Source organism: Cupressus sempervirens, chromosome 1 (assembly GCF_028749045.1).
Source record: "Cupressus sempervirens isolate cs-2001-9-10 chromosome 1, ASM2874904v1, whole genome shotgun sequence".
Lineage (NCBI taxonomy): Eukaryota > Viridiplantae > Streptophyta > Pinopsida > Cupressales > Cupressaceae > Cupressus > Cupressus sempervirens.
Genome location: NC_143118.1, coordinates 458,244,051 through 458,259,565, shown reverse-complemented (window position 1 = coordinate 458,259,565; position 15,515 = coordinate 458,244,051). Strand labels below are relative to the sequence as shown.

Sequence of the window (15,515 nt, the reverse complement as noted above, 5' to 3'; positions counted from 1 at the left end):
TGGACATCATCAAGAGCAGGTTGACAGGTGCCACCCGGGCCTCAGATATCGCATTGCCGCAGATTGTGTTTATGAATGGTATCATGTAGGGAGTGGTATATGATTGGGCCTCAGTACTTGTTGACAGGATGGAGGAATTCATGACGCTTCAGCACTGAACATTTTTTATGCCACACCATGCCATCGGGTTGTTTCTAGAGGCTGCAGCTAGCCAGATTCCAATGGATGGCTTTGAGGCTCCTCCAAGGGGCAAGTTGGCAGACGGGGAGCCTCCCATATTCTACTGGCGACACTTAGATACAGGAGGATCAGCAACAGGTCACAAGAAAGTACTCCGCGAATTGGCTCCTTCCAGAGAGACAGATAGCAGACGGGAGGGTACTTCCATGAGTGACGAGGCTGAGTTCGTGGAAGAAGAGGTGAGCACATCGGCGGAAGTTGATGGTGAGGCAGCAAGTAGTGGGACCACATTCTTTACCCCTCCTTAGCTGTCAACTTCAGCGCACTTGTCTACCTTCTCAACAGTCATTCCGGCGTTTGGTCAGCGCCGTGCCCCGGTTCTTATGACTCCTCCAGTAGAGGCAGCTGTCCCACGGACAGTGACGGAGGTGGCCCCAATGGCACTGACGGATGATGTGCCACGGACAATGACGGAGGTGGTTCCACAGACAGTGACGGATGTCGTCCCATGGATAGTTGCCGAGTCATTACCGACTGCTGTAGCGGAGGGGATTCTAGTTGTACCAGCAGATGTCACCATCGCAGTCACACCGAGAGAACAGTTGCCACTGCCACAGTTTGAGCCGCAGGTTCGGTTGGAGGTCATTGATTGTGATGCAGTGGTCACCGTTTCATCATCCTTTTTAGCAGAGGCCGAGTCAGCCTAGCCAGTACTGGAGACGAACATGGAGCTTGCGCAGTTCGACCAACCGGAGGTGATGGATAGAGCTAGTGAGTTTTTGAGGCAGTAGTTCGGACTCACTCCTGCCAAGCGAGGTCCATCCATTCAGTCTCCTAGGCGTTCAGGAACATGGCCAGCGATACCAGAGCCTCAGCTTCAGGAGGAGGGAATGCCACATGACGTGGTAGCGCCAACAGCAGAAAAGGCGGCACCGGATGTGGGCATGGTTCCCGCTGATGAGGAGGAAAACAGTGATGCAGAATGGTCATTGGAGGCCTTCGCCAAGGAGGACTATGGGTCAGATGAGGACAGGTGCCGGGATTACCTCAGGACTATGAAGTCTGCATTGAAGAAGGGCCACGATGTGGCAATTCAAGCCTTGACTCGGTGGAGGGAGTGGCACTTGATCAGAGCGTATATCCGTGGGATTTGTCCTCGGTGATTTCAGACTTGCTTTATAGACAGGGGCTGGCCGGCAACGGAGATAGCTGAGATGTTGGCTGATAGGGCCACTGAGCCGGAGTTGGGACCCAGTGACACCCCTATGATGAAGCTGGCACATGAGATTGTGGGACTGTACAAAGATGTTTACTACGGTCGTCAGCGTGTGGAGGCGAATAGGGTTGCAGCAGAGAGATCATTGGCAGCTGAGACTGAGGCTAGACAGAAGCTAGCCGCCGACTTGGCCGACCAGCAGGCAGCATGGGCCACAGAGCGGGCAGCACTACTGGCAGATTTGGCAGCAATGGTGCAGGAGAGAGACGCGGCTAAGCAAGGTATGGAGGCAGCGGTTCGAGATAAGGATGCGGCTGAGCACGAGATGCAGTCAGCTAGGACGCAGGCCATGGATGCGGCGCTTCTTTTAAAGGAGGCCGTCGAAGTTAATTCTCAGGTTCAGACAGATCTCCGCATCCTGACTGAGCGGGTGTACGAGTTACGTCGCCAGCAGCACACTTCTGGGACACCCCCTTCTCTCTAGTATTTCTTCTGTGGTCTATAAGTTGTCTCCTAATTTTGTTAGTCGTCAGGAGACGACTTTTTTTTTGGGGGAGATGGTGTTAGCTGACTGGATAGTTCCGGCGGTATTTTGTATTCTGTAGCCGACGGTCTGGCGGTGTTTCTGTATTCTGTAGCCGACGTCGTCGGTAAATAGTTTGTAGCAGATAGAATAATTGTGGCCGACGGACCCCTTTGGGAAGGTTCGGCGGTAGTATTTATATCCCGTCTGGGATCTTTGTAAAGCATCATTGACTTACTATTGCGAATATAATTATGCTATTCTGCTATTATTGTCTGTATGCGTTGATTTCTTTACCTGTACGGTAAACAATCATTAACACAAAGTAGAGATCACATCAACGGTACATATATACATGTATATATATATCAATTGTACAATAAATGAAGGATATGTAATGAGATCTCAGGCTTTGAATCTCTATAGGTGGAGGAAGCCCATCATCGGCACACCGGTCCCTAGTTGTGGTAAAGTGCAACACCACCCTACCATGCGGAACCCTCAATCCCACCCTACCACGCTTGCGGAGATAGTAACCTAGCGACAAATACAAGGCAAATACACAAGCAAGGAGTGACACATGTGCATGCTAAGAGGATGCATAATCTCATAGTACAACGTACAGGTGCAATCCAATACACAAGATGCAAAACACAAAGACACATTGAGAATACTCAACATGTGTACTTACATCCAAATGCACCCCATGCAACACTCATGGTACACTAGGGTCACTACTTAGTACTAACAAAGGTTTGTCGGGGAGACTCAAGAGTGGGAGTGTTATCACATGGCACATGGTGGCCCATGTGACTTCAAGTAGTCTTTCTCTCAAGAATGAAGCTCTACTAAGCCATTTCAACGTCCATTTCTACCATATCAATATCTATAGAATGAAAAGTACTAGGCCATATCAACGTCCTCAAACTATAACAAGGCAAAGACATACCATATCAATTTCCACAAATAACGACAAAGTAGTTACATTAATTCTTGTTATTATATTTTAATCTCATTCATTTATTTAGTTATCAGTTGTTAAAAATTCTACCGAGGGACACCTTTGTGGCCTTGCCTGTCTTGGACAGCCACTCCACTCTATTAATGTTTTGCCCAAGAAATAATGATAAACAACCATAAGGAAAATTACACAAAAAACACAGAAGATTATCTTGGGAAGACCCTTCCACTTGAAGGGAAAAACCTAGCCACACTAGAAAAAATTCTTTTTATTAATAATAAAATGTTCAAGTACAATGCTTTCCACTTGATGTTGTGTACCATTACACTAAGCAATCACGTACATAATTTGAAATGAGAAACTTTTCATAATAACAAAGGCATGACTCTTCACATGACACGTCTCTTATAATATTATCTCAAATGTTATCATAAATATAACCACAATCTATAGGTATTATCTCAATTTCTATATATATAGCAAAATCAGAGATAAAGATCTCTATTGCAGTTATAATCTTCAACACTCACTCTTAGCAAGAGAGATTTTTAGAATGATAGGCATACATAATTGCAACCAAAGATGTCAATGATAAATTCTCATCACATAGATTCTTATTAAAACATGTTATCTCAGCATAACACAATTCATCATACCTAGGGTGGTCCACCATACCTATTTGCAAAGGGTGGAATGAGGGTTTTCACCTCAAACTTCTCCTAGAGAAGAATGCATTTACACCATGCTTACTCGCAGAGGGTGGCCCACCATACCTACTTGCAAAGGGTGGAACAAGGGCTTTCACCTTGGACTTCTCCCAAAAAAGAATACATTTCCACCATGCCTCATCGCAGAGGGTGGATCCACCATACCTACTCATAGAGGGTGGAACAAGGGATTTCACTTCAAACTTTTTGACAGAGAAGGACTCATTAATGACGTGTATAAAAATGGCTGAGATCCTCTCTCAATTGAGACAACTTCTCAATAGATCACCACAATAAGATAGTTGGTTCCAATTTGACTAAATATTGTGCTTTAGTAGTTACATTGGCACAAACTTGTAGGGAATTAGACATCTCCCTCTGACACATAAGCTCCCTCTGAAGCTAAAAATACTCCCTGTGAATATCACTTTGTGTATCATCAATTGAGTCCCATGACTGTAAGAAACGTCCCCATCTGCATATAAGCTCTCATCATTGCAAATACGAGAGATTAATAACTCATAAATATCAATGTTAAAAGAAAACACTATTTATAATCAATATACAAGAGATATAATCATATAATATGTATCTCTTCTAGTCTAATCTCAACATGTACAAATACACACACATAAGAGATTTTATCTTTTGCCCCTACAACCAATGCAATATTCATGACCTCTGTAATGTCCCCTTCTTCGTGCTAGCCTTAATGATGCCTAGTTGGTCTATCTTTCCATCCGGATAGGCTAAAGACATGTTTTAGGATGCCAGCCAATCACAGGAGTTTGGGTTTCAGTTGAGGAGATTTAAATGGGAGATCCTAAAGTTCTAGTCACTTTATTTTAATGGATTGAAATGTAAAGTACTTTATTATTTAAAGTCACTTTAGGACAAATTGACTTAAGTGACTAAAAGACGAAATAGTCTTTTATCCCACATTGATAAGTTGTTTGTATCTCCCCACACTTCGAGGTGATAAAAGGAAGCTTTTGCATTGGGATTTGTAATGTCCCCCACTTAGCCAGTTTGGAGGTATGTTGTCGTTAGCCCATTCTTGTATGGTCCCGAGGGCTAACGAAGACTTCAAAAGGGATCCTGAGGTTATTTGGCCTAGTCAAATTTAATTACAAGCCAAACGGAGTTCGTTTGTTGGGTTTTCGGAAAAACTTACTATTTTTAGTAAGCCAATAGGGGGATGTAGTGCCTTCAATTTTCAGTGACAAGATGAGATGCGTTTTGTTGGGCTCTTTCTGATGAGCTATTATATGTGGGATTTCGAGTTTATTTGGTATATTATTCTAATGTTCGAAGTTACAACGGTAAAGTGACTATTTAAATTAAATATTATAATGTTTCATAAAGTCACTTTATAAAAAAATCCAATAGTCCCCCTTTTGAGTACATACACGGACTTTGTAAAAGGAAAAAAAGAAGTAATATTAAAACTCATGTATTATCCCACATTGGCAAGATGGAAGCGTGGAGCAAGTGAGGAAGGGATTAAAAGGAAGAGGATAGCTCTCATTTATTCATGGTTGGAAATATCAAAGAAATTGAGAAATTTTTTGGAGATTATGTTTCGATAGTTTGAAGGACGAAATCCCTTCAAGTTGGAAATCTTGATGCCATTGAAAGATATGGTCTTGAGATTCAAAAGGGTAGCAGTCTGAAAAAGCAGATACGAAAAAGCAGTCCAAAAAAGCGGAACCGAAAAAACAGGCTGAAAAAGCAGTCCGAAAAAACAGGCAGAAAAAGCGAAAAAGCAGCTCGAAAAAACAAATCGGGAAAGCAAAGCAGAAGGGGCAGCATTGAAGAAAATTATTATAGCTATCTAAAACCAGGTTCCTTTATTAGTATTATTTTTTTAGGTGTTATAAGTTTTCAACTGTAAGTGTGCATTATACCAACATTATCATTTTGTAATCCATGTGAATGCCAAAAGTCTTGGCCATATTTCATAAGCATTGTATTTGAAATTTCATTGCAATTAAGAAGATAATAGTTGCTGGTGTCATTTAAGCAATTCAATATCATTATTTATCAGCTAGTTAATTTGCATACCAACTGTTTGTAAAAATGCCAGTTGGCTGTAGGTGTTCATTTCTCATGCTTAGATCATATATATGCACTGAATATTGTCAAAACTAGTAGCACACTCATGTTAGGTCATTGTGTAGTCCATTTGGAGTCTTCTAGCACAATATTCTCATTGATGCAAATTGAAAAAGAGTCATTTAAAGCCAGCTGAAATACTATATCAGTCATACGTCCGTTGCATGTGAATTGTTTGATGAAATTCCTTGAGCTTTCATCAGCATTTTTTGAGAGCAGATTTGAGGAGGGTTATTACAGTGGTATCAGAGCTTGCTTGTAAAGTGTTTGACGAAATGTCAAACAACTGAAGTATAAAGATTTTTGGTGTTTGAAGAAGTTATAACCTATTGGGGTTATTACATGATTCACACCACAAATATATGTTATTTTATAAATCGTAAAGGTTGCTTAATTGTGACTGGGTATTTCCTAAGGACGAAACCCCTTAAGTAAAGAAAAGTGAGACAAGATGCAAACCTAGAATCTCACATTTACACTTCAGAACTGTAGTTCCAGATTGATGCATTGAAGGTTTACAAGAAGTGGAAGTTCAACAATACAATGAGCATAGATATTGGTAGTTACTTCAAGGAACTGGTACGTATAAGTCCAGTATTGGTATTTTGGTGTTCTTTGGTGGTAGAAATAACAGATGGTACATTCAGAACTAAGGAAGTAGCCAATGCAATGGTAGAGGCACATCTTCTGGTGCTGAGCAGCTCACATAACATCTGAACTCTGCCTGCCTGATACCAACCACCTGCCACAAGGAGTCACGAAGGAGTATATTAGAGGAGAGTCAGTTATTGCAGTAGCACGTCAGTAGACAGTCCATGTACGGGTAGCATACAGTAAGAGAAGTTGACTGCAGCCAAGGAGGGAATAGCAGAATGTCACGGGAGTGGGCATCAGCAGATAAACTCGGGTCTAAGGCCGTATTTACTATGTATCGGGTAGGCAGCATGAAGACAAGTATGTAGGATGACACCCAGCTACATTTCCTTGTCGGGTCACTCAGCTGCAATACACACTGAGAAGGCGTAGCAGAAATCGGGCTTGACATCTAACATCGGGATGGGAGTCGGAGAACACTCACGAACTTCCAGTTAGTTCACAGGCCACTTTCCTGCTGGCAGCATTGATACTTCCCCAGTTTTACACAGGACTATGTTCCCAGCTAGAACGGGTATTTCATTGCCAAATTAATCATGTTACTGATTTATTGTCATTCAGTCTGATGTTATATCTCTGTAGATTTCTTAAACTTCCGAGTGGGCTCTATCTGATTTTCAATAACACATAGGAAACCATCTGGATATCAGATATTATTGAGTTTATTTCATTCTTATTTTACTATAACTCTGTCTTGCAATTTATGTATCTAATATATCGTTACTGCAAGCCTTTGCAAACATTAATACAAAGAGCTAGACATCTGAAGGTTGGATTGGTATATGATCATTAAACAAGATACAGTGAGTCACTAATAAACAGCAGAATTATGTCTGCTAACTGTTTGATAAAATTCTGTGGTTAGAAACTCAACATCATTTCAATATCTATCGGGAAGGATGCTACAACATCAGCATAAATAAATTTTACTACCAAAAAATATGATACTAACACCACACATAGATTATGCATGATAATATACACAATATAAAATAGCAAGGATCACACATAGAATAATAAAACTTATCTTTTTTCTGATGCTGAAATTAATGGGAATGTGAGCATACACAATCCTCATCTTGTTCTCAGTAATTGAGGGATGAAAATGTAGCTCAGAGTTCAAAAAAAAAAAGTCTTTGAACTCCTTCAGTCTAAGTGTAAAAACAATACATAAATAGAATCAAAGAAGAAGTGACCACGAAAGCCAAATATTCATGGCTGTTATCAAGAGAGGAGAGAATATGCTCGATGGTGAAGAATGAAGAGCTGTTGACAACTGCGATTGAGGGTTCTGAAATCTGCTGATGATGATACTATTGCAAACTTCCTTGTAGCAAAACTGGCTTCAACTCAAACTATGTGACGAGTGCCATTGGATAAACACAAATCCATATTGAAAAGACCTTGATGATCCACCTCAACACCAGATGAAAAACATTTGGCAAACTTGTTGATAGTGTGAATACCAAGGTAATGTCTGTGCCAATTAGGATTGCGCCAATTAGGACTGAACAAATTTTCTACAATTGGCCAAATTGTATTCTCACCCACAGAAATGTGTAATTGATGCAAACAAAAGTAAAGAACACACTCAAAACCATCTTCATTGAATGCAATCCTAAAACCACGAAGCAGTCCCATCCAAATAAGGCTGCCCTCTGAATATGTCAGCCCCTTGTACCCTTTCCACAGGTGCCTTGCTGGCTATACTGTGTCTTCAGCCTCCTGTAAACTTCTCTCGATGAGGAACTCCATAGAAGCAGGTTGGTCATACTCAAAATAAATTGTGGCTATTAAAATTGGAATGTGCACATTTATGCCTAGGGTTTTTGAGATGCCATCAAAGGCAATTGCCCATTGCACATGCAAATGCGGTTCTTGAAAAGATGATCTATAATAAGAACAACAGTGATTTTGGAGGACAATAATGAACTCTTCGGCAAGTTGCCTTCTTCGCACTTGAAGGGTCCCTAGCTGAGCTATCAACAAGAAGATTCCAATTAAATGCATATGGTCCACATTCAATGCGTACAATATCTCTGTCTTAACAAATTCAGTTAAAATCAAAAGGAATCTGTTTACAGCATCATCCTCATTTTCTTGTATGGCGTTTGTAAGAACCTCCAACATGGTGGGCATGAGGTCTCAGAAAAAAGGATCATGTAAGGCTAAATACAAGGTTGCGAGCTGCAGAGAAAACAATTTGCTACCCTTGAGACACTAGGCAAGTAAGCTCACTTCCAAATTTGGTTGGACTTTATCATAATATTAGGACCAAGGCACATGTGGAAACATTTCAAGGGAAGATCCTTTAAGCAAAGGAGATTCAGATCTCACCCACTAGTGCCTTGTAGGAAACAATCTCACCACGGTGTCACCATGAAGATTGATGTAGAAAGACTCTCAATAGTAGTGAAGAGCACCGTGACAATTGTCTTGACACCATCAGAATCAGAGCGTAGACTAAAGAGATCACTACACACATCATTGTGTAGCAGGCTGGTCCAAATATTGGTCGTAAGCCCAACGATCAACAACTTCCGCAATAGAAAAAAAAAGTAAAACAATAGAAACTCCCATGTATGCTGTTATCTAATGTAGCTCTGATACCATATTAATGTTTTTGCCGAGGAAATAATGATAAACAACCATAAGAAACATTGCACAAAAAAAACATGAGATTATCCTGGGAAAACCCTTCCACTTGAAGGGAAAAACCCAACCACACCAGAAAAATCTCCTTTATTGATAATAAAATGTTCAAGTACAGTGCTTTCAACTTGATGTCGTGTATCATTACACTAAGAAACCACACATATAAATTGAAATGAGAGATTCTTCATATCACACCCAAATATCTCTTCAATTTCCAAATACAAGACTCTTTAGGTTTCCAAATGGATGACTCTTCGCATGACAGATCTCTCTTTATATAATATTATCTCAAATATTATCATAAATATAACAACAACGCATAGGTATTATCTCAATTTCAATATATATAGCAAAATCAGAGCTAAAGATCTCTATTGTAGCTACAATTTTCAACACACTCCACTACTCAAACACCAAACAAGCTCATCTCATTTGACCACGAGGCACAAAGCACCAAGCAATACATGTGTAATACAAAGAAAGACTCTCAAAGTTAGAAGACTTACTGGGTTTACATGTAAACTCACATTTTCTCATCATTGGAGATTTCTATCACTCAGTTTATGGTGCTAGTTCGGGATGGATTACTTCTCACTCACAAGGAAGATGTCAAAGCCATTAACTATCTAAATCAATACCAAGACATGCTGGATCCTGATGAATTGAATCAGCTGGAAAAGCTGATGAATGATGAAAGATCTGAATCTTTCTAGTGATACCCAGAACTCCACTCCTGATAATTTTCAACATGAAGATGCCACAGGCCCTGAAGACAATGTACCAAAAGACTATGTCCTTGCAGGCTGGAATGATGAATTGTTTGCTACAGAAATTCTGGAGTCTTTGGAAAGCAACAATGGAAGGGGCCCTAATGAAGGATGATAATAACTTCCTGAATAGTTTGATGTTATCAAGTTTTGATATGCTCCAATGTCAAACCTCCCTCTGTTATTTCCTCATGACACATATTACTTCCCATTTTGTTTCCATGGGATGGATTTTTCATCTGTTATATGCTGTATATTTTCATTGTGTCTAGATACTAAAGCAACTTTAGTAGTTTGGATACTATTCTCTGAACTGATTGTATCAAGTGATTAAACCAAAGTAACAAGAATCGGAATTGGCAAGACCGAATTGAATCGCGAATCGGCCATGAATCGGATTCGAATCGGCCACGAATCGACAAATATAAAAAACCCTTGAAATTTAGTGTGTAACTGATTTCATAAACCCTTTATTGCTGATTCGATTCACCAATTCACAAAAAATTGTTTGGCTTGAATCAAATTGTGTGAATTGCCGCGATTCTCATTACTATGGATTAAACTATTCTAATATCAAAGTTAGAAGCCCATAAGTAACATGGTAAGCTCTATTGGTCTCAATAGCAAGAGCATGGGTCACTCTAACCTAGGCATAGGAGCATAGCTTAATTACATGCATGGATGTGGTCTCAACAGCAACACCCACAAATCACATGCAAGCACAACCTCGAGCATGGAATTTATAACACAAGGAAAAAGCAAAACCAATATAACCAAGGTAGGAGGATATCCCAACTCTCAAAACACTCAAGGTAAGAAACCGAGTAAAAGCAAGACTGAGCCAAATAACAAGTTGCTCAATTGACCACTTTGCCAAGAGCAGGGATTCCCACAAAATCCATCAATCATCTCAGTGGAACACATGAAGGCTCAAATGCCCCAAAACAACAAAATACTCAATTATTGGCAAAATCTGACAAAGTGCCAAAATCATCATTTAACATCAAGGGTTGGAGTTTGGATTGCCATAACAAATACCCATAATGTCCTCTATCCATTCCAATGGCACAATTCTCAAATAGTTATGGGATAGTACTAAATTGAATTTCCCAGCCATGCCAAATATGACAACACACAAGTCTGAGTGGCACACAAAATAATGTGCTGATGAAAGATCCCAAAAATCAAAACATCAAATAAATTGACAAAATTAAAATCCATTTGCTCGTAGACACATGACATCACATTTCTCAAATAAAATTCCATTTGCGAGCACTTCACGCAAATCCAGTAGCATAACTATGCTAAAACCTTAAATGCCAAAGCGAGAAACAACAATATACTCACACGCTCTCAACTGGGTGATGAAATCAAACACAAATGTGGGGGAATACTAATTCTCAGCCCACTCATTGCAAGAGATTTCATTCGAAATACCAAACCAAAAAAAATAATGGTGAGATGCCTACCTCACACCGAATGGAGAAAACCAAAAAGAAGAAAATAATTCAAAGACACAAATGGACAAGAGCTTCGTCAAAGCAGAGATATTAGGGGCCAGGTTTCATAAAATTTGCTATATATTAGACAGCATTTTATTGAAGGGATCGATCTTACTCCCTTAGTGGCAGCAATCTCCTCTAGGACGGAATAAAGGATTAGTTAGAATAGACAATAATGAATTGAAGTAGTGTTTTAATCATGAAAGGATGTGGTTAGAAGGAAAGGGACATTTCTCATTCCAACAACCACAACCTTGAGGAAGATCTAGCCCTTCAACCCTGATGGAGGAATACAAGAGACAGCACCAGGCATTCAAGGAGAGCATTGATTAAGGAAGAAGATCTGATCAAAGTGAAATACAGTTCAGGCCACACAACCATTGTACAAAATAAAGTAATTGATATGGAACTAAGTACACTATGCATCAATCCTCTCTATTCATAGGCCTTGTTTTTAATATGAGGGTTCCTTGAATTCTATTTATTTAAGTAAATAGATCATATATATATTCATGTATAACTTACCCAATAATCAATCAAATTTGAGTTAGAGGAAATAAGTTAGGGAGATGCAGCTTACCAGCTCCCCCAAACTATGTAGACCACCATAAGGGAGATGGAATTGGTCATAGTTGGATGTTCCTGCCACTTGGGGGATAAGATGTGAGTTGACATGATTGGATGATTGCACACTCTCGGGCTTGGTTGGGTAGTTTATTGGCACACTTTTGAATTTCCTACCAAACTATGCTATGATTGGTCATCGGATAGTTAGACGTAATACTTATCAGGACACACTTGTTCACTAATCTATTTACTTTTATCATCTCTTAAATTATTGAAGGTTAAATGAGTTTACTTTATTTGTTTATTTTAGTATAATAAATTATACCATTGGAATTGTTAGTTTTGGGCACAAACAAGTTAATTTTCAATTTGGAGACATTACACAAACATTTTTTGTCCACCCTGCAAACTACAATAGAACTAATTACCTTATTTTGCTTGTTCCATTTTGCATTCTTAGATGTATTCAGTTTTTTTTGTAGCTTCCACATGTCTTGTTCATATGAGCTAGTATGCCACAATGTTTATTTGATTTAGTAGTAGTAAAAGCAGAAAATTTATCTTCCCCTTTGCCTTTACCTTTGGCCTTTGATTCACCTTGCTTTCCTTGTGTCTTTTAAGAAAGTGTGGAGCTTTTTCCTTGTGTGTTTCATTGTAATTAACATGAGAAAATGCTTCATCTATGTTTTTAGGATTTGAAAGCAATATGGGCCTACTTAGATGGCTATGAAGATTAAATTTGCCTACTTGGATATGGGGATCAAATTTTGTTGACCCATTATCTTATTGCCTATGTTTGCCAATCTGGATACTACTTTTGCAGAATTCACTGGTCCAGTCTTGCACATTCTGTCCTCTTTTTGCTTTAGTATTGTCACTATAGAAATCTCTCTTCTTTTTAAATTTTAATACTTGGGATAAAATTGCTTCTTGATTACTCATCTCAAGAACAAGTAGATGTCCTTTTTAATGACAGTTTTTGATTAGCTTTCAAACCAAGAATATGATTTACTTATCTCAACCTAGGAAAGAAATTTCTTGCTTTACACTAATATGCAGCCTGAAACAGTCCTCACGTTGTGCCAACGAATGATCAAGCATCTTTGCATCTACCTCGCCACCTTTGTCTCAGCTTTGAAAGAGTTGTGGGAAGGCTTTCCTCATCTTGGGACTGCATTTTCTCATGACAATTCCAGTGCTTCTTAGCATGAGAATTCTTACGAGACATCTCCATTTTTGCCATGAATGCCTCCAAAATCCTTCCAAGTTTCTCCTTAGTCTAGCAAATGCATGCAACATCCTCTAGCTTGAGAAATCTTTTTTCCCCAACAAGCTTGCTGCACCATCACGTGCCATACTTTCCACTCTCCATGTTTGATTTTGGATCAGTCCCATACATATTTATTTTAATTTTTCTCATATGTGCTTGAATGGACTTAATTATAGATAATGGGGCATGTCTCTAAAGTTGCTCTCATTTATCCCAAAAATCTTTTAAGGATGATAATTCTAGATAGTATTGCATAAATACTAGTTTTAAAAAAAATCACAGCTTATATTTATTCTACATGGATGGGATTCAGGCTTCAGATTCTGTTGTAGTTTTTAATGAGTTGATTCTTTAAGAGAGAAGAATAAAAAGAGCAGGTTTTAAACTTTTGCGACATGCTTCTGTCTAATAAGAACTAAGAGAACATCTCATATGTGATTCAGGGGTATTCTTGCATTTGTAACCAATGGCCTTTAGTGTTAGCTTACTCCAAATTATAGAAAGCAATCTTAGATCAGCCTTGTTTCTCTGAATTGCATTGTCATTGTCGTCTTATTTTCAGGGCTAGAAAATGTATGGGAAATAAAGCATTTGCTTGATGGAAATGACATTATTCACGAGCTGGGATTGAAAAAAGGGGGAACAGAGGTGAAGGAATGGGTAAGTAATTCAATATCTTTTTATTAGATGTTACAGATTTTTCTTTCTTAGGGACTTTAAAAGTTGTTATATCCTCCATTATTGCAAGGTCCTAATGCATAGGTGATTATCATTTATCAGAAAGAACGGATACTTAAATGGCAATTAGCTAATCTATCTGGCACAAGAGAAGAGTGCCTTGACTGGCTTCACCAGGTCCGTGCAAAGAGATTGAAAACTGAGAGTTAATGGCCATGGGTAGAGTGCCAAAATTAATCTGAATTGCAGTTAATAGTTTTACCTCGTCACAAGGAACATACAAGAAATGAAAAGCTTCTGAGGAGACATCTGGAATCAAACAGTTAAACAAAAAATGGAAAAAAATTGCTAAATTAATTATTTGAACTGTAGTTGCTTTCTTTCAAAGGAATTTTATTGAAGATTGTTTTAAGGATTTATACAGGTAGATAGGCGAATTGAAAAAAGACTTTTGCAGTTGATTAATTAATATTTTTTGAGCTTTTATTGAGGTTAGCGTGGGATATATCAGACATCTAAGCTGGAAACATGACTTTAATTATTGTAAAGAGTGTTAAAAGAAATGAGTTTATTCATGCATTAGTTTTTATTTTATTTGTCTGCAAGTTTGTAGGGATACTGTTGAGATGTATATTATGGAAAGGATATAAGTTGTAACGAAATTCGATCCGGTTTTGTTTCTGATATTGGTGAACGTAAAGCTAAATTTGCCAAACGTCTGCATCATAACTCGGGTACAGATTATGCTAGCCAAAATTTTTAAATGACGGTATCAATGGAAAAAATAGTTTCATGATTCTCATTCTTTGACAAAATATTAAATGTCAATGTTTATGGAATAAACTACTAGAGCAGAAGATATACATCACAGTGAACCAATTGGATATGACAGATGACTTGGGAGAATTATTAAGTTTGAAATGATAGTTTTGAAAGCACTTCTAGTCCTCTTTCAAATGGTCAACAAAAAGAAGAAAGAGCAAGATATTCGATTCATTTATAACAAATTTCCTTAAGATTGTTTGGCCTTAACAAAAGGAATACCCAAAACCTTAAACACCTTGGATCTTCACATACAATGACATGCAAGCCCATGCAAGTATATGTAATGCCCCCTTTTTGGATTACCTTGAGTCTTGCTCTCAATTTACAAGTCAATTAAAGCAAGAAATGTGATAGCGTTATCAGTTTACAAATTAAAACGTTTTAAGCAAGATAAATACTATTGGAAATATATTTCATAAGACCAATTATTTCTAGAATTAAGGATCAAATAACACAAGTGCATATATATTAATAACCATCTTAGTCCATTTAGATAAATCATGTAATTATGAAGTTTGAAATAATAGTATTAGAAGCATTTCTAGTCCCCTTCAAAATGGTCAATAAAAAGAAGAAAGAAAAATATATTTGATTCCTTAAATTTTTTTTTTCTCAAGCTTGCCATGAAAAGAAAGCTTCACAAAAGGAATACCCAAAACCCTAATGCAATGTCCCTTTTTTATACTCTCCCTAATTAGATATTTTCTCAAAACCCTTAACAAAAAACATAGCAATTTTAAACAAATAGATTCATGCAATGATTATCAGATGTCACCAACAAAACACCATTAAATAACTAGATAAAAGGACGTCTCAAATATTTTTGCAACAAGTCTTTTGTAGAAATATATTTTCAAGAAAAATATTCCGTTGAAGTTCTTCAGCAGAATAACCA

At 38.3% G+C, this 15,515-nt stretch overlaps 1 protein-coding gene across 9 annotated transcripts in view; it reads left to right on the top strand.

Moving 5' to 3' along the window:
• Positions 1 to 14,387, top strand: part of LOC149578277 (Polynucleotide adenylyltransferase family protein) — a 189,851-nt gene extending 175,464 nt beyond the window's left edge. For all 9 annotated transcript variants that reach the window (XM_089828052.1, XM_089828065.1, XM_089828050.1 and 6 more), the window contains 2 exons: positions 13,680 to 13,777; positions 13,898 to 14,387. In XM_089828052.1, coding sequence (XP_089684178.1) covers positions 13,680 to 13,777; positions 13,898 to 14,005 — 206 coding nt within the window. In that variant the 3' untranslated portion in view covers positions 14,006 to 14,387. The remainder of the gene's footprint in view (positions 1 to 13,679; positions 13,778 to 13,897) is intronic.
• The last annotated feature ends 1,128 nt before the right edge of the window (positions 14,388 to 15,515 follow it).